General features: G+C 46.2%; 1 protein-coding gene across 1 annotated transcript in view; it reads right to left on the bottom strand.

Annotated features, from left to right (window-relative positions):
- The window catches only part of CIMIP6 (ciliary microtubule inner protein 6), a 74,316-nt gene that overhangs the window by 36,525 nt on the left and 13,089 nt on the right, over positions 1–24,702 (bottom strand). The window contains exon 2 of the mRNA XM_082249288.1: positions 16,618–16,849. Within this exon, the coding sequence (XP_082105414.1) occupies positions 16,618–16,849 (232 nt within the window). The remainder of the gene's footprint in view (positions 1–16,617; positions 16,850–24,702) is intronic.

Genomic DNA, 24,702 nt, shown 5'->3' with positions numbered 1-24,702 from the left:
ATCTTCAAAACTTACACGGTTGGCCAGTATACATGGCCCGTATCCACCTATCGGCCAGTAAATATAATGTGGGGCCTCTTCAGCCAATAAGAAATTGCAGAGGAGAGAGGAGGCAAGCCATATATCGATTACAGAAGTTACGGTTGACTTTCGCATGGGTTGCCCAAATTTTGGCAATATTCAAGTGATATGGAGATTAGGCTGACATGTGTAGCCACTTTAATGTAAGGTGAGCCTCTTGGCTTATTTTATTATTATTATTATACAGGATTTATATAGCGCCGATAGTTTACACAGCGCTTTACAACTTGAGGGTAGACAGTACAACTACAATACACTTTAACCACTTAAGCCCCGGAAGATTTTACCCCCTTCCTGACCAGGGCCTATTTTGCGATTCGGCACTGCGTGACAATTGCGCGGTCGTGCGACGCTGTACCTAAACGAATTTGACGTCCTTTTTTTCCCACAAACAGAGCTTTCTTTTGGCGGTATTTGATCCCTGGTGCGATTTTTTGATCATGCGCTATAAACAAAATAAGAGCGACAATTTTGCAAAAATAACAAAATTTTTCACATTTTTTTAGATGAAATTCCCCCCCAAAAAAATTTAAAAATCAAAATTTTTTAACATTTTCGGCCAATTTGTTTTATGCTACATATGTTTGGTAAAAAAAATCGCAAAAAGCGTATTTTGATTGGTTTGCGCAAAAGTTATCGCGTTTACTAAAAAAGGGAAAGATTTTTGTCATTTTTGTAATGGCGGCGATCTGCCTTTTTTTTTACGGTACTGCGACATTGGGACGGACAGATCGGACCCTTGACTGACATTTTTGACACTTTTGGGGTTACCAGTGACATTTCTACAGTAATCAGTGCTATAAATATGCACTGTTACTGTAAAAATACACTAGCAGTGAAGGGGTTAACTTTTTTGAGAGGGAGGGGCTGTGTGTGTCCCTAGGGGCGTGATTCTAACTGTGATTGGCTGTGGCTTCAGGGGTAGGAACAGTGATCAACGGTCCTACATAGTAGAACCGTATAATCACGATTCCTACACCGGGGAGAATGACAGGCGGCTTGTTTACACTAGCCGCCTGCCTTTCTCCCTCTCCATCGACGATCGCCGAGTGACCGGCGGACATCGGGTCACACGCGCGGGGGGGGCCCGTGACCGCACGGGAGCGCGCCTCCGGCGACGCACACTCGCTCCCCAGAGCCTCACAGGCTAACGACGTATAGACCTACGTCGCTCTGCCTGTGAGGGGCTGACTGCCGCAGTAAATATACTGTGCGCAGTCGGCAAACGGTTAATACAGTAGGTATCAGAGGGCCCTGCTCGTTAGAGCTTACAATCTAAGAGGGATGGTCAAGAGATACACAAGATAATACATTTGGGGGATATGCTGATAGAGAAAATAAATGTACAGTTGTTAGATGGGGGCCCCATAGGCTTCTCTGAAGAGATGTGTTTTCAGGGATGGTCTGAAAGTGGATAAAGTAGGAGATAGTTGGACAGATTGGGTAGAGCATTCCAGAGGATGGGAAGTCCTGGAGGCGAGCATGGGAAGAGGTGACAAGGGAGCTAGAGAGCAGGAGGTCCTGGGAGGAAGGAAGAGAACGATTTGGTTGGTATTTTGAGACCAGGTTAGTGATGTAGCTGGGGGCCAGGTTATGGATGGCTTTGTAAGTTATGATTAGTATCTTAAATTTAATTTGTAGGTTGAGTGGCAGCCAATGGAGGGATTGGCAAAGAGGGGTATCAGAGACCGAGCAGTTTGTAAGATGGATGAGCCTAGCAGCAGCGTTCATGACGGATTGAAGAGGGGATAGCCTATTTAAAGGTAAGCCAATGAGGAGGGAGTTGCAGTACTTATAATTATTTTAAATATATTGCCAGAGATGAGAAATATTAAAGGCACCACATCCCTGAATAGAAATAGATACAATTGGAGGGGCAAAATGGGACTTTTAAGGTGCAAATGATGGAGAAAAATCTGGATTCTCATAAAAATCACATTTTATTATACATGAAGGGCAAAGGACATAACAGACAATACTTTTAAAATGATAAAAGCACAAGAAAGCACTCGATTAGGTCAACTCTACATGTTTCGCCATCTTCATAATAGCTTCTTCAGGAGTTTGATAGACATTTCTCGAGAGTGAACATTCTAAATTTGCAAAAGAAAAAAGTGAAAATAACAAGACAAAAAAAGCAAAAAAGGGCATATATCAATGGTCCTATATTGAACGCCCAAAAACTATAATTTCAACAAAAATAACATTTAAGCATGCACAGGATGTACCTGGAAGAACCTGGACCCTTAATTGCCGGGGATAGCAATGACGTGGATACAAGGACGAGGGTGGGTGCAGTACTTATATTTTGTCCCAGGCCCTGTGACTTTTAGTTTAATGATTTTTGGTTGCTCTGTTTTTCATATTCTCCCTGTTGTAAACTACAGAGAAGGAAACTGTGACCAATCCCAAGTGGTCATAGGGACAAACCATGATTTCTATGTTTATTTACCAACTTTGTGTTCACTTTACATTATCTACTGAAAAACGTAAGAATTATCTTTCCTACAGTCTGGATTTATCTTCAGAACACTTGGATGGCCACCCAACCTAGACGCTATCTTTTGTAAATATCTCCAAAACTTCCACGGTTGGTCAGTATACATGGTCTATAACCATCTATTAGCCAGTAAATATAATGTGGGGCCTCTTCAGTCAATAAGAAGTTACAGAGGAGGAAGGAGGCAAGCCATATATTGATCACAGAAGTTGCAGTTGATTTTTGCATGGAGTGCCTACGTTTTGGGAATAATTAGGTGATGGAGTTTAAGCTGGCATATGTGGCCACTTTAATGTAAGGTGAGCCTCTTGGTTTTTACTTTATTTTTTGTCCCAGGCCCTATGACTTTTAGTTTAGTGATTTTGAGGCAACACTGCAAATGAGTGTAGAGTTGATCATACAGTTGGATGTGTCTAATCTCAGCTGCTGGAAGTTTAGTATGATAAGACCTCTGGAATCTTTGTTCCTCCATATTTTGTTTGATCCAGGAAGCTGGAATGTCGCCTAAGTAAACTAACCCTGGTAAAAATCCTGAAGACAACATGAAATGAGATTCTTCCTTTGTTTCCCGTGTATTTACTGGATGGATGCCAACCCCATTATTTATGTTCATTATGTTAGTGATACTGTATATGATGAGGAAGAAATGGTGGTAATAATTATGTCAGCATTAATATAATCCAACACAAACCTTTGGATGAACTCAACTAGGTCACCTATGGGTAATGTGCAGCTCTTCAGGTGACAAGAGATTAAACGTCTCATTATGTTGAGGCTTTTAGTTTCTTGTCATCTTGAAGGAGACTGTACCACAAGTAAAGCATATAAGCTAAAGAAATGAAATTGTTAGGAAATATAAAGTCCAACCCCAGAAAGATTAAACATAATTTGACTACCATGGAATAAAATCAAAAACATCCCTTGTTTTAATACTCAACTCCTCTTTGGTGCCATCACTTGCAGAATCACTGCTCAGCAATCCAGTGCTGGCCATCACTTTCTGTGAGCCTAGAGTTTAAAAGACCCGCTCCTTGGGGAATGTGGCCACCCTGGGCCCACAGGCGAATGCTGCAGAGTCTGGTGCCACATCATTACTAACATATCTATAACTGTCATGCAGCCTCGCAAATGGTGGGCTTCACACAGCAGTTCTATCTTGTGTCATAAATATGTCGTTAGTCTCTCTTTACCAGCACATTGGTTGATGTCTGTTCTTTTGCTTAGGTTGGTTGCCCATGGGCACTTTTTGCAAGCGCGATTGTGCTGCTTAAATTGCCCATGATTAATTGCTAGTGTAGCACTGCCCCCTTGAGGACTGCTGGATTGTTCACTTTTCAGATCCCCCTGGGTTACCGTTAGCAACTGCATGCAGAATTTAACACTTTACTTTTCTGGCTCAGTCAATGAACAGTCTAGGGGTTTTGGTTGTTTTTGTTGTTTTATTATAAATAGGGATGGGAGAAGGGAAAAGTGGGATACTCCGGAACCTGAACTATTCACAATCCTGAGGACTTCTATTTGGAGATGCAGCTAGGCTGCAAATTTCACCTTGCCACTAGATGAATTGTAGATAATGAGTCTCTGAACAAAAGACTTGGTTGCACACTATCTTCAGGGTACTCGCCTAGCACCCCTTTTCACTCCACCAGCTGACTCCCATCCTCTGACTACTCTACTCTGGGGTGACCCCCTTCCTGGTCAGGCCCTTAGACATGATCCCCTGTACTCACGATACTGTTTTTCCAGGTTCTCCAGTGTCTCAGCCCCTCTTGTCAGCTCTCCTGGACCTCTGGGTTCAGCTCCTTCCTTCTGGCTCACCAAGCCGACTGCATGTGACCATACACCAACTGCTGCAGAAGAGGAGGCAGCCGCCATCCTCCTTCCGGGACTCAGCTCACCAGCCAAAGAACCCGAGCACATGCTCCTGGCTTTTATACCACACCCCACAATGCACTGAGACAGCAGTCTGTGCCAATCACTGGGGCTGTTTCAAACCCTGTGTCCCCATTGGTCAGGTTTTCTCCACTGTCCAATATGCCTCCCTATTGGACCAGCGTGAAACACTCCCCTAGACCAGATGAATCACACACTGAGCACCATCAGCAGACCTAACTCACAGATCCTGCTCTCTGTTAAGCAGAAAGCAATATAGAGTTTGCCTGCTGCTCCTCTGATAGGCAGACAGAGTCAAAACTATACTCACTCTCTAGCACCTACCTAGGAGGGTGCTACACCAGCAATTGCTACACATACAATTGCATGTAGTAGCCATCAGTTCCACAGATGTGGAGCTACTACATGAGCCATTCTCAACCAGGGTTCAATTGAACCATAGGGTTCCTGCCTAGTTTGCTAGGGATTCCTTGAGATTTGGCTGATTGGCTTACTGTCAAATGATGCCTGCCTAGTTCCAAGGTCAAGACCACTTGAAAGAGCCATCAGCATGACACTAATGATCTTCTACCAAGCTTTCTGCCTTGGACCAATGTCAGTGAGCCTTCTTCCTACTGACCACCATTGTAAAGCAGGTGCCTGCAGAAGGGTTAATGTTTTATTCTGTGCTGACACATGTTCTGCAGTTATCTGGGTCAAATCTGCTGTCTTTCCTGTTAAACTGTTACCACGGTGATGTGTGGTGGATCTGAGAAATTGATTGGCTAGATTTTCCTGTCAATTTGCCACAGATCCACATAAAAAGTGGCCCTTCAGTGCCTTAGGAGAGAGCTGCTGGAGACGCTGACAAAATCTAGGCTGTCGTGCTGCTGGATGGCGCCCCCAGCTGGGAGAGGGGGGACATTCAAGGCGCCCTGAGGGATTGGGAGCCTGAGGAATCTAGACTACCAAGGATGGACTGATAGCTTTCCAAACATGGACTCTGTGCTACCTCTTGTGGATTGAAAAAAGAGTAAAAAATCTGCGCTTGGGAGATAATAATAGATAAGTGACAGCTACTAGCGCTATGCCCTGATACCTAGCACAATAAGAGTTAGTTCCTAATATAATCAGGATCTCATCCAAACAGATCTAGAGTAGTATAAATCAAACACTAAACATCAATCAAATACTGTGACAAATGTGTAAAACTATCAATATTCGTAAATTCAATGTTATTACAATGTGAGTAAAAAAAACAAAAAAACAAAAACGTGATAATAAACAATTGCATACCTCCCAGCCTTCCCAGATTCGCCGGTACCATCCCAAGATTTTCAAACAAATCCCGGTGTCCCCTGAATCCGGCCTGAATACTGCAGCGGAGCCCAGTGCTGGAACAAGTTCCAGAACTTGACTCCACCTGTCAGTGTGTGCCACGCTGCAGCTGAGACTTACTCAGTGCCCAGCCAGCACAGTTCCCCCACCTCCCCTGCCTGCTCCCTGCCCGTCAGGTCGCGCCTGCCTGTTCTACAAAATGAAAGAGGAGGGAGGCTAGATCTGCTCCTCCTACTCCTGATGTCCCCCTGTGTCCACCCACAAACCCCCGACGTGAAGAAAATGCTGTGGCTGTGAAGGGGATGTGTGGGCGGGAATTTTGAAGCAGTGCACAGTTTGTCACTGCCTGAGATTTTGGAAACCAGCCAGCTTTGGGTGAATGAACTCTCCCCTCTCTCTATTCCTTCCTTCCATGTGGCTTAGTGATCCTTGCTGCCTTCCATGTGCCATAGTGATCCCTTCTGCATTCCATGTGTCATGGTGATCCTTCCTGCCTTTCATGTGCCATTGTGATCCTCCCTGCCTTCCATGTGCCATAGTGAACCATCCTTCCTGCCTTCCATGTGCCTTAACCACTTAAGCCCCGGAGGATTTGGCTGCTAAAAGACCAGGGGGTATTTTGCGATTCGGCACTGTGTGACTTTAACGGACAATTGCGCGGTCGTGCGATGCTGTACCTAAACGAATTTGACGTCCTTTTTTTTCCCCACAAACAGAGCTTTCTTTTGGTGGTATTTGATCACCTGTGCGATTTTTTGATCACGCGCTATAAACAAAAAAAGAGCGTCAATTTTGCAAAAATAACAATATTTTTCACATTTTTTTATATGAAATTCCCCCCAAAAAAAAGTAAAAATCAAAATTTTTTAACATTTTCGGCCAATTTGTTTTATGCTACATATGTTTGGTAAAAGAAATCGCAAAAAGCGTATTGTGATTGGTTTGCGCAAAAGTTATCGCGTTTACTAACAAAGGGAAAGATTTTTGTCATTTTTGTTGTTTTTTTTTTAACGCGTAATGGCGGCGATCTGCGATTTTTTTGCGGTACTGCGACATTGGGGCGGACAGATCGGACCCTTGACTGACATTTATGACACTTTTGGGGTTACCAGTGACATTTCTACAGTAATCAGTGCTATAAATATGCACTGTTACTGTAAAATTACACTGGCAGTGAAGGGGTTAACTTTATTTGAGAGGGAGGGGCTGTGTGTGTCCCTAGGGGCGTGATTCTAACTGTGATTGGCTGTGGCTTGAGCTGTAGTTACACTGATCAACGGTCCTACATAGTAGAACCGTATGATCAGTGTTTCTACACAGGGGAGAATGACAGGCAGCTTGTTTACACAAGCTGCCTGCCTTTCTCTCTCTCCCCCGACGATCGCAAAGTGACCGGTGGACATCGGGTCCGCCGGTCACACGCGCGGGGGGTCCGTGACCGCGCGGGAGCGGGAGCGCGCCGGCTGCGGCGTGCGCTCGCTCCCCAGAGCCTCACAGGCTAGTGACGTATATATACGTCACTTTGCCTGTGAGGGGCTGACCGCCGCAGTATATCTACTTGCGGTGGTCGGCAAGCGGTTAATGATCCTTCCGGCCTTCCATGTACCATGGTGATCCTCGCTGGCTTCGATTTGCCATAGTGACCGTTTCTGCCTTCCATGTGTCACAGTGATCTTTCCTGCCTTCCATGTGCCATAGTGATCCTTCCTGCCTTCAATTCTCCATAGTACTCCTTCATTCCTGCCTTCCATGTGCCATAGTGATCCTTCCTGCCTTCCATGTGCCATAGTGATCCTTCCTGCCTTCCATGTACCACAGTGATCCTTCCTGCCTTCCATGTGTCATAGTGATCCTTCCTGCCCTCCATGTACCACAGTGATCCTTCCTGCCTTCCATGTGTCATAGTGATCCTTCCTGCCCTCCATGTACCATAGTGATACTTCCTGCCTTCCATGTGTCATAGTGATCCTTCCTGCCCTCCATGTACCATAGTGATACTTCCTGCCTTCCATGTACCAGTGATCCTTCCTACCTTTCATGTGACATAGTGATCCTTCCTGCTTTCCATAAACCATAGTTATCCCTCCTTCCTTTCTTCCATATACCATAGTGATCCTTCCTTCCATATAACAGTGATCCTTCCCTCTCTAATTTCTCTTCCTAAGGGTTAGTTCACACTGGAGACTCCAGCTTGTGGCACAGCAATAAAGCATATTTTATAGGTACAAGGAAGCCCAGGTTTTGTTTAACTATGACGCGTAAGCCCCTCCCACTATCATGTTTGGCCACACCCACTTTCTGCTGCGGTGCGTAGTATGCCACAGGTCACTATCTCCCTAAAATGTCCCTCCTTCTCAAGGTCAAAAGTTGGGAGGTATGCAAATGTGCAATATATTGAAAGCAACAGAAAGTTCAATCTGAGAAATAAAATGAAAGTTCATATGGCGTTGTATAATCCCAAAACAGGGTGCAGAAAAAAGTCCCATGGGCAGTGGTAAAAACATAGGAAGGATTTTTCAAGACATCTCAACAGTGCGTTGTTTTATTTTTTTTTCTGTTAGAACTCATTAGGTTCTACTCACACAGCGGTGTTGGTATGCAGGGTCTTCCACCTCTGCTGCTCTGAAAAAAGTACGGCATGTAGTCATTTTTTTAGTGCACACCTCTGCAACTCATTGGTGTGAACTGACACCATAAGAAAAAGGAAAATTGCCTTGTTTATCCATCGGGACTGCACTGGGCAACGTTGCTCATTGTAAATGTTATGAATGGGCCCTTAATAATGGATCACTAGTCATGTAAACTCAGGATTAGGGATGTTCCATTCAGTCAGACCCGGCCAACCAGCAGCTTTGCCTAAACACCGAACAGCTGAGATAACATAACCAATGCTCTGGCATGTAGTCATGTGAGCAGCACTGAAGGGAGCAATGCTTCATCCAGGAAAGGTGAACATCTGCTATTTCCAGTTGGTATGGGGCAGCACGGTACCTAAAACAGGTTAGGGTTTATTTAGGACTATCAGTCCACTTTAAATCTATAACAAAGAGACAAAAAAGATACAACATCTGGTATCAATCGTCACGCGTAATCACTTGATAATGTTTGATTACAAACAGATCTATTCCAGCCCTACATTGAATCGTCTCAGCAAACTTCTCTGTTATGTTTTTATTTTGTTTTTTAATTTACATCCCCATTAATTACAATTATATACAATTTCTTTATGTCTGACATCAATAATTGTTAATACTTGATTAACTTCACTGTATATTGCAGTGCACAGACAGGAGGTATATAAAGTATCCTGTATATAAAATATGAAGAAAGAAGAGCACATTCTCTTTCCTGTCACAAGTAAGGGAGGCTTCTTGCACCATTCACTTTTACATCCTCCATCAGCATGCTCTATGAGCTTCTCTGCACCCCCTCCCCTCTATCATCTTCTTCGCAGAAGAGAATCTCCTGTTTCTTGTCAGCAGTACTGAAGAGTTCTGGTAGATACTCAGCTTCCCAATAAGGGCCCATCCACCACCTACCTCTCTCTGCTCTACTCTGTGTGCACCACCTACCTCTCTCTGCTCTACTCTGTGTGCACCACCTACCTCTCTCTGCTTTACTCTGAGTGCACCACCTTCCTCTCTCTGCTCTACTCTAAGTGCACCACCTACCCCTCTCTGCTCTACTCTTTGTGCACCACCTACCTCACTCTCTGCTCTACTCTGTGTGCACCACCTACCTCTCTCTGCTCTACTCTGTGTGCACCACCGACCACTCTCTTTTCTACTCTGTGTGCACCACCTACCTCTCTCTGCTCTACTCTGTGTGCACCACCTACCCCTCTCTGCTCTACTCTTTGTGCACCACCTACCTCTCTCTGCTCTACTCTGTGTGCACCACCTACCTCTCTCTCTCTGCTCTACTCTGTGTGCATCACTTACCTCTCTATGCTCTACACTGTGTGCACCACCTACCACTCTATTTTCTACTCTGTGTGCACCACCTACCTCTCTCTGCTCTACTCTGTGTGCACCACCTACCTCTCTCTGCTCTACTCTGTGTGCATCACCTAACCCTCTATGCTCTACTCTGTGTGCACCACCTACCTCTCTGCACTACTCTGAGTGCACCACCTACCACTCTCTGCTCTACTCTGAGTGCACCACCTACCTCTCTCTGCTCTACTCTGTGTGCATCACCTATCCCTCTATGCTCTACTCTGTGTGCACCACCTACCTCTCTGCACTACTCTGAGTGCACCACCTACCACTCTCTGCTCTACTCTGAGTGCACCACCTGCCTCTCTCTGCTCTTCTCTGAGAGCACCACCTACCTCTCTGTTTTCTACTCTGTGTGCACCACCTACCTCTCTCTGCTCTATTCTGTGTGTACCACCTACCTCTCTCTACTCTACTCTGAGTGCATCACCAACATCTATCGTCTCTCCTCTGTGTGCACCACACTCCGCTCTCTGCTCTACTCTGTGTGCACCACCTACCTCTCTCTGTTATTTTCTGTGTGCACCACCTATCTCTTTCTGCTCTACTCTGTGTGCACCACCTACCTCTCTCTGTTATTCTCTGTGTGCACCACCTACTTCTCTCTGCTCTACCCTGAGTGCACCACCTACGTCTCTATGCTCTACTCTGAGTGCTAGCCTTAGGATGCATGCAGGGCATGCACAGTCCTCTTTTTTTTTTTTACAATTGAAATGGGTCCTTCTTACAAAAACTTCAAGCTGAACTCCAGGATGATCAAATATTGTCCTTTGTCTTGTGCATTTCTCTCAGATCTGTGTAGTAATCCAATGTGATACTATGGCTTCCTGTAATAAGGACTAGTCACTTCTGCCCTTACCCCTTGTGCAGGATAACTGGTTTTGTCTCCGCCCCCTTTAGCTTTTCTGCAGGAGGCTTGTAATGGGCGGAGCTGCTGGGCCCCTCCCACAGCTCCTCTCTCTGCACAGATAATGTATAGCACAGTGATGATGTCACTGCTACTTTTACAAGGTAATATCCTGATTTATATAGTTATATAATAAAATTAGTGTTTTTTTGTTTTTTTTTGCCTAAAGCTCAGTTTTAAAACTCTGCTTCAATACTATAAGTGTGGTCTTCAGGGCAAACAGTTCATTTTGAATAAACACAACTAATGTTAATGTATTTTTGATTATAACCCCAGGGATCCAGGAACACACACAGATGCCAAAATCATCATACAATCTGAATTACAGACCAATAATATGCACACGTGCCAAGCTAAATCCCAGTATGATATAGACCACAATAATTATTGGAGCTTAACTTTGCAATCATTTCCCCCCGTAGAGCTCTCAGCACCTGTGTACCATGCCTTCAAGTGGATTTCTACATTTTGGGCATGAAAGAAAATGCAGAATCACAGTTGGAATAGGCATAAATCACAAAATCTGCAAGAAACCACAATGATGTAACCAGTCTTTTTTTCAGTTGCTTTGCCAAATTATTTAACTGACGAAAGTGTGAAGGATGAGAGCGCCAGAAGTCTATAAGCGGGCCAGTAAAAATGTATTAAGCTTGATTTTAAAAAGGGTCCTTTCACACCGGCGGACTCCGCTTTATCCAGTGGGGATCGATCCGCCGATCCCCGCTGAGCAGGCAGATAACAGCTCTGTCTCTGCTTACTTTGCAGAGACAGACTTGTCAGAGCCCCGCTCTACTCTAAGGGAGATCAGATGAAAACTGACCGCCTGTCTGCTCTCATCCGATCCGATCCTCCAGACGGATGGAAAATAGGGTTACCAACCGTCTGGATCTCACGGACAGGATCGGATCGGATAGCGGCGGGTGTCAGCGGACATGTCACTGCTAACATCCGCCGCTCCATAGGGCTCACACTTAACCCTTTGATCGCCCCTGGGTTAACCCCTTCCCTGCCAGTGTCATTAGTACAGTAACAGTGCATATTTTAGCACTGATTACTGTAGTAATGTCACTGGTCCCCCCAAAAAGTGTCAAAAATGTCAGTTAGGGGTCCGATCTGTCTGCCGCAATGTCGCAGTCCCGCTAAAAATCGCTGATCGCCGCCATTACTAGTAAAAAATAAATTAATAAAAATTACATAAATCTTTCCCCTAGTTTGAAGACGCGATAACTTTTGCGCAAAAAAATCAAAATACGCTTATTGTTTTTTTTTTACCAAAAAAAAATTTCTCTGGTGAACTCCATGCCCAAGAGGGTTAAGTGCCGGTTCATGCTAATGCGATCACAGACATTGCATATGATTCGGAGCGCACTGCTCCTAAAATCACATGTGATGTCTGTGCAGTGCGAGTTCGGCCATACAGTTTGTATGGCTGAATTTGCACCGCAATCGCAGTGAACACGCACAGGACCCTTTTTTTGGTCCGCAGCAGAATCGGATCGCATGGTGGTTCACACCAGTGCAATCCGATTCCTGTGCGAACTGTCAGATTGCACTTCGATATGCGATCTGATCTGGGGGCGTAGTTAACTTTGAATTGACACCCCCAGCGTATCGCATATGGCAGTGTGAACTGCCTGTGCTGCGAATGCGATGCGGGAACACGCAGTATATTCGCAGTGTTCCCGCATCGCAATAGTGTGAACTGGCACTTAGGCAGTGCTGGAAAATAACGGTGGCCACACAAAATATTGACACTTTGCGCCCAATTTGGACATTTTACCTTAGGGGTGTACTCACTTTTGTTGCCAGCGATTTAGACATTAATGGCTGTGTGTTGAGTTATTTTGAGGGGACAGCAAATTGACACTGTTATACAATCTGTACACTCACTACTTTACATTGTAGCAAAGTTTCATTTCTTCAGTGTTGTCACATGAAAAGATATAATAAAATATTTACAAAAATGTGAGGGGTGTACTCACTTTTGTGAGATACTGTATTACCTGAATATATTACCAACATTAAATATTAAGAAAAAATATAAGAAAAGTATTTTTCTTATTTTTTTTCTCTTTCAGCAGCTTAGTGGATGCACTTACATATGCTTATGCGGTGGTGCAATGCATGTTTAAACTTTAATGTGCTAATATTACATGCTCTGGATGGAATTTTATTGCCGATTTAGAAATGGGCAGCAGAGTAGTGTTAACTTTTATGTCAATTTTCAATTTAGTTTTAGTTATAGTCTTATGACTAAAATGCCATTTTAGTTTTAGTCGTATTTTAGTCATCTGAATTGTTTTAGTTTTAGTCATATTTTAGTGAATTAAAATTGTGTTAATTTAGTTGATGAAAACATTTTAGTCGACAAAATTTACACTGCTCACCCATTGTGGAATAATATATATATATATATATATATATATACATTATATACAGAGAAAAGGGGCAGGAACTCCCCCCTTCTGAGTCACTAGTTGTCTCCACCCCCTACCCTCCTCTGAGCACTGTCCCTTAGTTCCACCCCCTACCCACCTCCCAGTATCACCCCTTTTGGAAAATACAGAACCAAGTATAATTTTGTGGTGCTAAATAATTTGTATGGGATTTGTTAATGGTAGCAAAAAAAGCATTAAAATAGATCCTCTACAGCCAGCAACAATAGACCCCCCTACAGCAACAATAGTGTCCCCCCAGAAACAATAGACCCCAGCACCAATAGCTCCCCCCAGCATAAATATCTCCCCCACCAACAATAGACCGCACGCTAGCAACAATAGACCCCCCAGCATTAATATATACCTTTCAGCAACAATAGTGCCCCCCCAGAAACAATAGACCCCAGCAACAATAGATCCCCCAGCAACAATAGCTCCCCCACCAACAATAGACCTCACGCTAGCAACAATAGACCCCCCCAGCAGTAATATATACCTTCCAGCAACAATAGACCCCCCCAGCATTAATAGGTACCTCCAAACAACAATAGACCCCCCCAGCATTAATAGATATCTTCCAGGAACACTAGACCCCCCAGCAGTAATAGATACCTCCCAGCAACAATAGACCCCCCAGCAACACTAGACAGGTGGAGGGAGCCTATAACATCATTGTTTGCCATATGAGCTGAATACATGCTTGGTTTCTATATATCCTTGTGAGTGTTTTTAATCTATTGTTAACCTTTAATAAATATTTGGAAGCAGAGAGCACTAAGGTTTTCTTTATTTGTATCCTATAACATATACAGTATATACAGAGAAAAGGTGCAGGAACTCCCCTGTTCGGAATCACTAGTTGTATCCACCCCCTACCCTCCTCTGAGCACTGTCCCTTAGTTCCACTTCCTACCCACCTCCCAGTATCACCCCGTTTGGAAAATACAGAACCAAGTATTATTTTGTGGTGCTAAATAATTTGTATGGGATTTGTTAATGATAGCAAAAAAAGCAGTAATACAGATCCTCTACAGCCAGCAACAATAGACCCCCCTCCAGCAACAATAGTGTCCCCCCAGAAACAATAGACCCCAGCACCAATAGCTTCCCCCAGCAAAAATATCTCCCCCCACCAACAATAGACCTCACGCTAGCAACAATAGACCCCCCAGCATTTATAGATACCTTCCAGCAACAATAGACCCCACAGCAGTAATAGATACATCCCAGCAACAATAGACCCCCCAGCAGTAATAGATACCTCCCAGCAACAATAGACCCCCCAGCAGTAATAGATACCTCCCAGCAAAAATAGACCCCCCAGTAACACTAAACAGGTGGAGGGAGCCTATAACGTCTTTGTTTGCCATATGAGTCGGCGTGATGAGCTGAATACATGCTTGGTTTCTATATATCCTTGTGAGTGTTTTTAATCTATTGTTCACCTTTAATAAATATTTGGAAGCAGAGAGCACTAAGGTTTTCTCTATGTATCCTATAACATGTTTTACCGATGATCGGGAACCAAAAAGTGGAGTAGCGAGATTCAGGGGCGATAGCAGAAGGAGCACCCCAGTACAATCTAGTGTGGAATCCACTAAGGTTAATATGACTGTGTAGGGGGAGCATGCACTTTATGTGAAGGTGGCGGGTACCGAACACATTGGAAGATACAATTAAAGATCAACATATGAACTGACACTGTGGGGTTGATTTACTAAAGACAAATAGACTGTGCATTTGCAAAGTGCAGTTGCTCCAGAGCTTGGTAAATGAGCAAAAGTTCTGCTGACTTCCATCATCCAATCACCTGCAAGCAAAAATGCTGTTATTTTTTTCATTGCACCTGATTGGGTATTCTTTGTAAAGTGAAGCTTTACCTCATTTACTAAGCTCTGGAACAACTGCACTTGCAGAGTGCAGAGTGCAGTCTATTTGCCTTTAGTAAATCAACCCCTTTATGTTTACACTGCGAGCAGGGCCGGTGCTACACTATTTTACACCCCAGGCAAGACCAGCTACTTGCGCCCCCCCACCAAATTAAATAAAAAGGGAAGGGGTTAAAAACTCCTCATATCCAGTGACCCTGATCTGATGGTTCCTCCATGTAATGCTGTCATACCCAGGGACCCCCATATTCCTCCATGTCACACCTGGGGACCCTTTGTCCCTCTATATCATACCCAGGGACCCTAATGTTTTTCCATGTCACATCCTGGGACCCCAATATTCTTCCATGTCATGCTGTCATACCCAATGACCCCGATGTTCCACCATGTCACACCCAGGACCCCTGTGTTCCTCCATGTCATGCTGTCATACTCAGTGACCCCAATGTTCCTCTATGTCACACCAGGAGCCCCTGATGTTCCTCCATGTAATATCTGGAGACCCTGATGTTTTTCCATGTCACACCTAGGGGACCCTGATGTTTCTTCATGTCACACCTGGGGACCTCAATCCCCAGTGTCACACCCAGGGATCCCAATTCCTCATTGCACACCTGGTGACCTCAAACCCCTGTTACACTCATGACCCCTATCCCCCATGTCACACCTGGTGACTCTGATTCCCCATGGCACACCTGGTGACCCCGATTCTCTTTCATACCAGGGATCCTCCATGTCACACCCAGGGACCCTGATCCCCTGTTCTGGGGACACTCACTGGGCAGTATGAAGAGAGTGGCCCACACTCTGCCCTCCTTGACCATGATCCTGCTGATTCCTTCTCCCAGGATGCTCCTCTCCTGGACCACAGTGCTCACCACAGCTTTAACCGACTCCTGGTGGAGAGAGAAGCAGCAGTCAGAGAGCTCCGCACCTCCTTCATCACCAACCTCCTTAGACCATCCTGGTGCCTTATCTCTTCTGCTCCAGTAAAGGTGCCGCCCTCCAGTGCCCAGCTCCGGCTCAGGTTCAGCTCTCCTCCGCTCCCTGCTTAATACCGACCCAGGGAAATGAATGGCTGCCCACCAGCTCAGTGTAGAGAGTTACATCCTGCCCAGGGTTTATGCCACTCAGCGCCAGACAAAGAGGATCATCATGCAGGCAGCACTCCGGTGGGCTCCCTTCCCTTCCTCATGGCTGCGCCCCTAGGTGGCAATGCGCCCTAGGCGTCTGCCTAGTTTGCCTAGTGGAAGCACCGGCCCTGACTGCGAGGAGGAGTGTGGAGCACTTGTATATAGGACTCTTGTTGTTTTTTATTCAAGCCTTCCCTTGATATATTTTTTCAAATATTATATTTTTTTATTTATGTAATTTTACTATGTGATTGCGCAGCAGGCTTTATTTGCATTTTATGATGGTTAGAAGAGTTGGGTGGACACACTCTGGTTGGTGTTGGCAGCAGTCACAGCCTATGTTGGAAGGCATTATATATTGGATGTTAGTGTGCACATAAATTCTAATTGTGGGTTGCCCTGATTATATTCCATATCATTTAGCGAGTTACTCTTCTACTCCATACATACTTTTGTCTTACCTGTTTGTGTTTGGTGCTAGATGTTCCCATGAAAGTTATAGGCTCATTCAGAAACCTGACATTGTCTCGCATAAACTTGGCGTAGTATGGATGGGGCATGTTGTTGCGGTTTGGAGATCTTGGATGTGGTGGGGGATTATTTGACTTGTGAAATAAAGGTGGATTCTTCATCCTATTTTCATCCAAGCTGACATCAAAAAGATTTTCATCAAATATCCTGCATGTGTTTGGCCTAGTCACAAAAAGAACATGATTAGGGTATTACTGAGGCATGCACCCAATCGTTTATACTGCCAAAACTTCCCATATATATCTGATTCTGAATAAATAACCAATGACACCAGTCTGGAGAAAATTTGGCCTGGTAGGCCATTTTATTAACAAATAAACAAAATAACGTTTTCTGTTTTCTTAAAACAGAAACCATACATAATCCAGTACCCGTAACATAAAGGTTGCCGGTGTTGTAAAATTTTGTCGGACCCGTGAAAAAATCGGACCTCGTCACTTCCGGTGATAGAGCATCACAAAACAGCGGGTGGGAGTCGTCCGTGCGCATGCGCAGAAGACATTTTTCGAGGTTTGGCAAAATTATAACAGAGAGCGGACAGCTGATTGAGAGGAGGCGGGGCTGAGGTGCGGCGGAGGACGGAGGACACATATGCAGAGCTGGTGGAGGAGGCGGGACGGAGGTGCGGCCGTGTAATATATGCAGGACTTTAGCGACTCTTTATGTTTTATTATCTTTAGCAATTAAAGTAAATGTAATGAAATCCTAAGGATAAATAATACGATAATTAGTAAAGATAATAAAACATAAAGAGTCGCTAAAGTCCTGCATTTATTACACGGCCGCACCTCCGTCCCGCCTCCTCTATTCAGCTCTGCAGATGACGCGGCGGTGTCTTCCGTCCCACCTCAGCCCCGCCTCCTCTCATTCAGCTGCCCGCTATGTGTTATAAGTTTACCAAACCAAGATAATGTCTTATGCGCATGCGCACTTGAGACTCCCATCACCGGAAGTGACGAGGTCCGATTTTTTCACGGGTCCGAGAAAATTTTAGAACACCGGTCTTGGGAGGCACCGAAAACCAAACTAAAACTGTGTATCAGCGTCAGTACTTAAACAGTCCCCAGCTGCGCAACACCGGCTCAGAGACAAACACACTTCACCACAGATACCTCCTTGTTACCACTTTCCCATTAATCCACCATTAATCGGGATTCACTAGAGTGCGCCATACCTTAGATGAGTCACCCTATGAACGTTTCCAAAACTGTTTAAGGCCTCCAAAGACCCCAACCGCCAAACCATTAATTATTTATTTACTTACGCTTTTTCTCTTTTTTTTTTTTTACAAAAACAACCATTGTAATACACACCAGGGCGGGAGGACGGGGATTCTTGTTCGATCCGCGTTCCAAAGGGGTCTGCTGAATATCCCAATCTGCCCCTTGCATTGCCCTACCTATGGCCCCACCTATACTTATACTGACCAATCCCAGGAGCTGACCTCCCCCATGATACCATGATACCCAACTAGTTAACCCCCTAAACTGCCTGTATCCCTGTCTCCCCTATCATGAGGCCCTGAACTTTTTTTTTTTTTTGCTTCAGGCCTGTCTTATCAGACATGAGTGACAGAGTTCAGCATGTAGGTGCGTAACAGAACAGGAGTTCATACGTTCACATCTTGGCGTTGCTATTTACAGGCGTTTTTTTCAGACGTTTTACAGGCGTTTTACAGGCGTTTTTACAGGCGTTTTTACAGGCATTTTTACAGGCGTTTTTTGTAATCTGCCCAAAAAGAAGCTCATGTACTTTTTTGAGCGTTGGGCGTTTTGCTTAAAATGTCAAAACGCTCAGATGTGAACAGGGGCCATTGAAATGAATAGGATTTGTCTTGTTGGGCTTTTTTGAGCTGATTCTAGAGCAGAAAAACTCCCCAAAAATGCCTACATGTGAACTTAGCCATACTGCAGGGGGGTACTTCTATCAAAATAAATAAATATGTAATAAATGTATGCAGATCAAGGGCTTATTCAGCAAAACCTCCATTAAAAAAAAAGGTTTAAAGTGGTTTTAAACCTCTGTAGCACCCTCCTAGGTAGTTGCTAGTGAGAGAGTATAGTTTTGAGCTCTGTCTGCTTACCAGAGGGGCTGCAGGTAAATCTATATTTTTCTCTGCCTACCAGAGAGCAGGAACTGTTAGTGAGGTCTGCTCATTGCGCTCAGTATGCGATTCATTCAGTCTGGAGAGTGTTTCATGCTTGTCCAATAGGGAGGCATGTCGAACAGTGGGAGGAAACCTGACGAATGGGTGCATAGGCATTTGATACAGTCCTGATGATTGGCCGAGGGCAGGTCACCTCGGTGCATGCTGGGATACTGTATAAAAGCCAGGAGTACATGTGCTGCGGGGTCTTTCGTTGGAGAGCGGAGTCCTGGAGGAAGGGAGCAGCCACCTCCTCCTCTGTAGAGGTGCCATGTGGTGGAGGTCGTCCTGAGGAGCAGAGGAGCGGTTGAGAGGAGCTGAACCCAGAGGTCCAGGGAAGCTGACTGAGAGGGGAGACACTGGAGACCCTGTGGCTGCAGTATCGTGAGTACAGGGACTCGTGTCAAGGGGCCTGCCCTGGGGGCCACCCCTGCTCATAGAATAGTCAGTGGACGGGTGTAAGCAGAAAGAGGGTGCTAGGGAGAGTGTCCTGAAGATAAAATAAGATATTGTCCACCATGTCGTCTTGAGGGAAAACAAGAGACTTAATTCCATTCATCTAAAGTGGCAGGATGAATTAACAGCTTGGCTGTTCCATACCTACAAGCGAAGTAGAGAAGATAGAAGTCCTCAGATATTGTGAATAGTTAAATTGGAGTATCCCACTATTTCCTTCTCCTATCCCCATTACAGAATAAACAACCAAATACCCCTGGACTGTTTAATGAAGTAAGAGCCAAGAGGAATGCAAAAATTGCATTTGCTTTTAGCCGTGTGTTGGTAACCAGGGGGACCTGCAGAGTGGATATCCAGCATTCCTTACGGGGGGCAGTGCTACATTTGGGGGCGTTGTCCGGGATTTACCCCTGGGTTACAGCAGTGATTGCCATCGGCAACGGCCGAGTAGTCGCACCAAGTAATGCCATGTCTTTCCAAGTATTGTACTGGAGTGTCAGTGAAGAAAGTGATGTCTGCTCTACAGTGATTAGTGAAAGTGTGTTGATCACACTTTCACTAATCACTAGTCATGATCACAGCAGTGGTTGCTATGGGCAACGAACAGACATTTACCAAAGAAACAGTATGTTTTCTAAAGTAAAGTGCTGGAGAGTTGATGGATCAGGAATGTGCTGTATTGTACAGGAGAACTGTGTCTGCTTTACTGTAATCTGTGACAGTGTGCTTTCAAGTGTTGATGGAGAAAGCTGTGACCCAGGACGCAGTGATCGGTGCATCAGGGGTCATGTCTGTACATGTACTGTGAAGAAAAGTGTAGGCCGTGCAGTTAATGACAGCGGGACAATTTTCACTGGCAGTACGGGAGATCGGATGGCTTATGAAAGAAAAAGTGCAACTGAGGCGCATGTACAGATGGAAGAGGCAGATGTATGTGTCGGTGAACACAGTCTGCAACGCAGTGCCATTCGTGCTGACTGAGCAGAGTTGTAGCAGCAGTGAAGGGGTTACTGCACCGCCCGGGAAAGTGTGCACTAAAGAGATCTGCGTTACAGGAGGAGCCATCGCCAGAGAGTCAGCTAGTCTAGAGTCGTGGGCGGAGTCGCCGCCCGCGAGTTGCCAATCCAAGTGGAGGAAGAGAACTGACACATCACCTTCGCCATCGAGTGTAGCTGAGGAGCAGATACGTGTGTGGAGGAGAAGATGGCGGATGCCCGAGTGAGCCGGAGCGCAGGGGCTATTCAACGTGTTAGTGGAGTACCTGTAGAGGTGTGCCCTGGTCAGCTGGTCCACCAAAAAGGGGGCATACCCAATATAAGTAATGGTTGATTGTAGAAGAGCAATGTGAAGGAAGTGCCCTGTAAAGGGGATGGGAGGGTATCGTGCACTGGAACTGACAAAAAACACAGGTGAGTGGGCTGCCTAAATACCCGCCTTCCCTGGGCTCCTCCCATAAATTCAGGCCACCATACTGGCCTTCTAATTTATGGTCGGAGCCCTCCAACCGAGATAGACGTGAAACCACAAGATTTACAACATAACATAGACCTGAGGTGTGCCTTGGTCAGCTGGTCGGTGCAACAAAAAGGGGGCAAAAATGCCAGGATAGGGAAAGCTGTTTTATTGGTATACATGATATGTATTGGGCAAGCTTGGTGAAGGCTTGCGACATATCAACCTTGGGATTTGGAATGTACCGGGTAAAGCAGGTGTATTTCCATCTGCCTAATCTTCAAATGACATGACTCGGCACCCCTCGGAGGTGGCCAAAGCCGCTCCAATCCGCAAGGAGTGCCTGAAAAACTAGTTAGAGTTGAGGCCTAGATTAGCCAGGAGGATGCAAACATGTCTGATGAACTGACTACCTGTTAGTGGGCTGGAAGGAAAAGGCAACAATGGGCTGGAGCTAGACTGGCTCAGCAGGTGTCTTAACAGCTGGTCCAGAACCGCTACTGGACACCATTCATTGTGGGTCTGGAAGAATTTGATGTTGACCCCAGTGCCGGACTGATGATGAGTTTTGGACACTGCCAGATAAAGGACAGAATGGTCTTGAAGGCAGGCCAGATAGCACCTAGGAATCTGGGCCACTGTGAGTGAACTCACTGGGCCGTAGGAAGTCATAGAAGGCCAGGTAGCTGCTTGGATAACCATGGCTGGGGAGAAACCCAAAAGGGGACCGTGATAGGATGGCTGACATGTCCCGAATCATGGAACTTGATCTGGGCAAGCTCTGGCTACGGGCTGATTAGGGAGAGGAAATGCTGGATCCAAGCTAGGTACAGTCTGACAGTGTTGTGGGACAGGCTAAGATGAGTGTGGCAGTAAGACACAAAGGCCAGGATGTGCTTGATGTGAGCTGTGCCCATCCCAGGGCATGTGGCTAGGAATACGCCTTGGTGTTCCAGGCGGTGTGGAAGGCCTTCAGCGTGTTTGGGGACAGTGACCGGTTTATGAGCAGCATAGCATTAGCTGCGACCAAGGTGAGATAGGAAATGAGGTTGGGTCGGCTCTGTGTCTCTGTAAGAAAATTGAGGTGGGACAGTGCGTCTGCTGCGAGATTGCACTTGCCAGGTATGTAAGTACAGTGCACATTGAAATTGTAGTGAAGGAATATCTGCACCAGCCTGCATAGGAAGGACAGGATGGCCAGGGACTTGGACCTGCCTTTATTGACAAACTCACCTGTGGCTAAGTTGTCAGGTGTGCCCCCAGACCTGAGCTACCATGACGATAAGGTAAAGCTCGAACAATGAGGACGTCTGGTTGAACTCGGGGACCAGGAGGATTTCCTGTGGCCATGGACCTGCAAACCAATGGGTGTCAAAAATGGCAGCAAAGCCTGTGGAGGCTGCTGCATCTGTTACTATATGAGGTGAGGAGGCTGAAGCTGCTGGGATGAACATGGATATGCTGTTCCAGTTTTCAAGGAAGTTGTGACACATTGCTATATCTGCAGCAGCTGCCTGGTCTAGCCTGATGGTTTGATTGGGGTCCTGTGCATGGGAAAGGAAGACCAGAAGGCAAGAAATGAAGGACTGCCCCTGAGGGACAATTCTAATAGCAAATTTCAGCATGCCTAACAGGGACTGCAGCTGTCTCTTGGTGCAACTTCGTGAGGTGGTGCAGGCGTGAATGTACGCCCTAATCCGGGACAGCTTGTAAGGGGGTAGGCTGGCCTGCATAGAGCAGGTGTCAACAATAATTCCTAGCAAGGTGATGGACTGCGTGGGGCCTTCCACTTTATGCTCCGCTATGGGCACGTTGAGTTTGCTGAACACTACCCTTAATTTGTCCAAATCTGAGGGGGGCTCGTCAGGCCATTCGATCTGCAGGAAGTCGTCCAGGTAATGGATGACTTTCTGGCACTGCGCCTGCTGAGTTAGGATCCAGGTGAGGGACTGAGCGAACGTATCGAAGAGCCATGGACTGAGCCGAAGGTCAGTTTGGTAGTGAAGTAGTATGAATCTCTCCATATGATGTCGTGCTGCTGCTACAAGTAAGATTCAATGGGTAAGAGCTTAAAAGCATCTGAAATGTCTGCCTTTGACAGCCATGCGCCCATGCCTATGCTAATGATGGACTGTATAGCTAAGTCAACGAATGCATAATTGAAAGAGAACTCTTCAGAAAGAATCAGTGAGTTAAGACTGGGGATGTGGGAGGAATGAGGCGCGGACAAGTTGTACACCAAAAGTAATTTATTTGAGAATTTGCCCTGACAAGCCCAATAGGCCTAACTCTCCATGTTTCAAATGGCGACTCAGCGAAGGGGCCGGTAATGAATCCCCAGTCCAGCTCAGTCTGCAACAGATTATCAATAACAGGTCTGACAGTGGAGGCTGAGCGGAGGTTCTTGCTCTCATGGGTGGTGTGGGGTAGGGTGATGAGCCCGTGTGGAATCCGGAGATAAACCTGCACACCAGGAATAGTGCATATGCAGGTGACGGGTGAGAGGAAAGGTAGAACCACAGCCATCGTACGCTCAGTCAGGATGAGTTGGGACGCTTGAAGGTGCATGTGCTCTTAGGATGAACTATGACAGTTGATACAAATGTGGAGCAGTCAGCATTGGTTGAAGCTGCAAGTGCCATAGTTGAAGTTGTTGCAGATAGGCGTCTTGCCTAGTAACTGGACAAGCCGTCCCAACTTGTCCACCTGAGGATGTTGCATAGGGGCAAGCATGCTTTAAGTGGCACTAGAGGTAGAAGGGAAGGTCAAGCAACGTCTGGCGTCCGTGTTGGAGCACCAGTTTGCCGTGTGCGTGGAGGACTGGCAAACAGCGCTAAGCAGAGAATGCAGACCTGCAAAGTGGCGGCAGAATGGTGCCAGTCGGTGTCCACGATGCTTCAATTTGTGCTGGTTTGGAACTGGGCGAGTTTTGCTGCGAACAAGCGGGCGTAATCGTAAAACGCAGAGCCTCCGTATTTGCACCCTAAGTCAACCACGGAATGGAGGTACAAATCCATCTCTTCCCTCCTGTCGGGGTTGGCTGAGTACAACACGTCCCCACACAGGCCAGCACAAACTCGGTGATTTACAGTTAGCGATTGAGCCTGGGGTCTTTGGCCTTCAGAACCACGGACACTTCCCCCCCAGGCATAGGACTTATTCTCGGCCAGATTGTGGACCAAGATGAGCAGGATGTCTTTCCTGAAGCCGGCAGGGATGAGGTGTGCATGGAAAAATAGTGGAACTAGTGTCCGGCGTACCTGTGGGTGGTAGTACCAAGACGGGCGCTGCGACCGTGTCAACGGGGGTCACCGCTGGGCGCACCTCTAGGACTCCTTCTCTAACCTGCATGACGGAGACTGCTGCGGTCAGCGTGCCAGTCATGGTGTGCAGCTGGGCGAGAGCTGAGGAGATGGACTACAGGGATACCTGCTGGGTGCCGGGTGCAGCTGCTGCTGGTGTTGGGAACAGCAGCCTGAATAATTCGGCTTTCCTGACCGTGGCGGGGTGGGGAAGGGCCCTACGTCGCAGCTCTGCTGTGAGCTTTGGGATAGTCCATCCCATGAGGTACTGAGTGCTGCCTGGCTCTGAACCCGTGGTGGGTGACGGAGGGGCGGAAGCAAGGTCCTCACTGCCGGACCGTGACATGACTCCAGCTATAATGAGAAAAGAGGGAAGGGGGGAGGGTGTATGTTTAAGAACAGTTTTGGAAAATGAGAACAGTGGAGGAGAGACGGAGTACATAATAAGTAAGAAGCAAGGGGGAGCAAGAACTGAAAAAGGAACGACAGGCATAGTGAAGAACACAATGCGTTCAAAATTTCGAAAGCATGAAGAGTGCGGGGAAACTGGGGTTAGCCAGGAGGTGACTGGCCAAATAACTATTAGCTCAGGTGCCTGGTCAGTGTCATGCACGGACTTGTGAACCAGAGCCCCAGGGCATACTGGGGTGGGATCCGCA

This window comes from Pelophylax lessonae (assembly GCF_965119305.1).
Source record: "Pelophylax lessonae genome assembly, chromosome: 3".
NCBI classification, from domain to species: Eukaryota; Metazoa; Chordata; class Amphibia; order Anura; family Ranidae; genus Pelophylax; species Pelophylax lessonae.
Note: the sequence above shows the minus strand (reverse complement) of the source record. Positions and strands in the feature narration are given on the sequence as shown.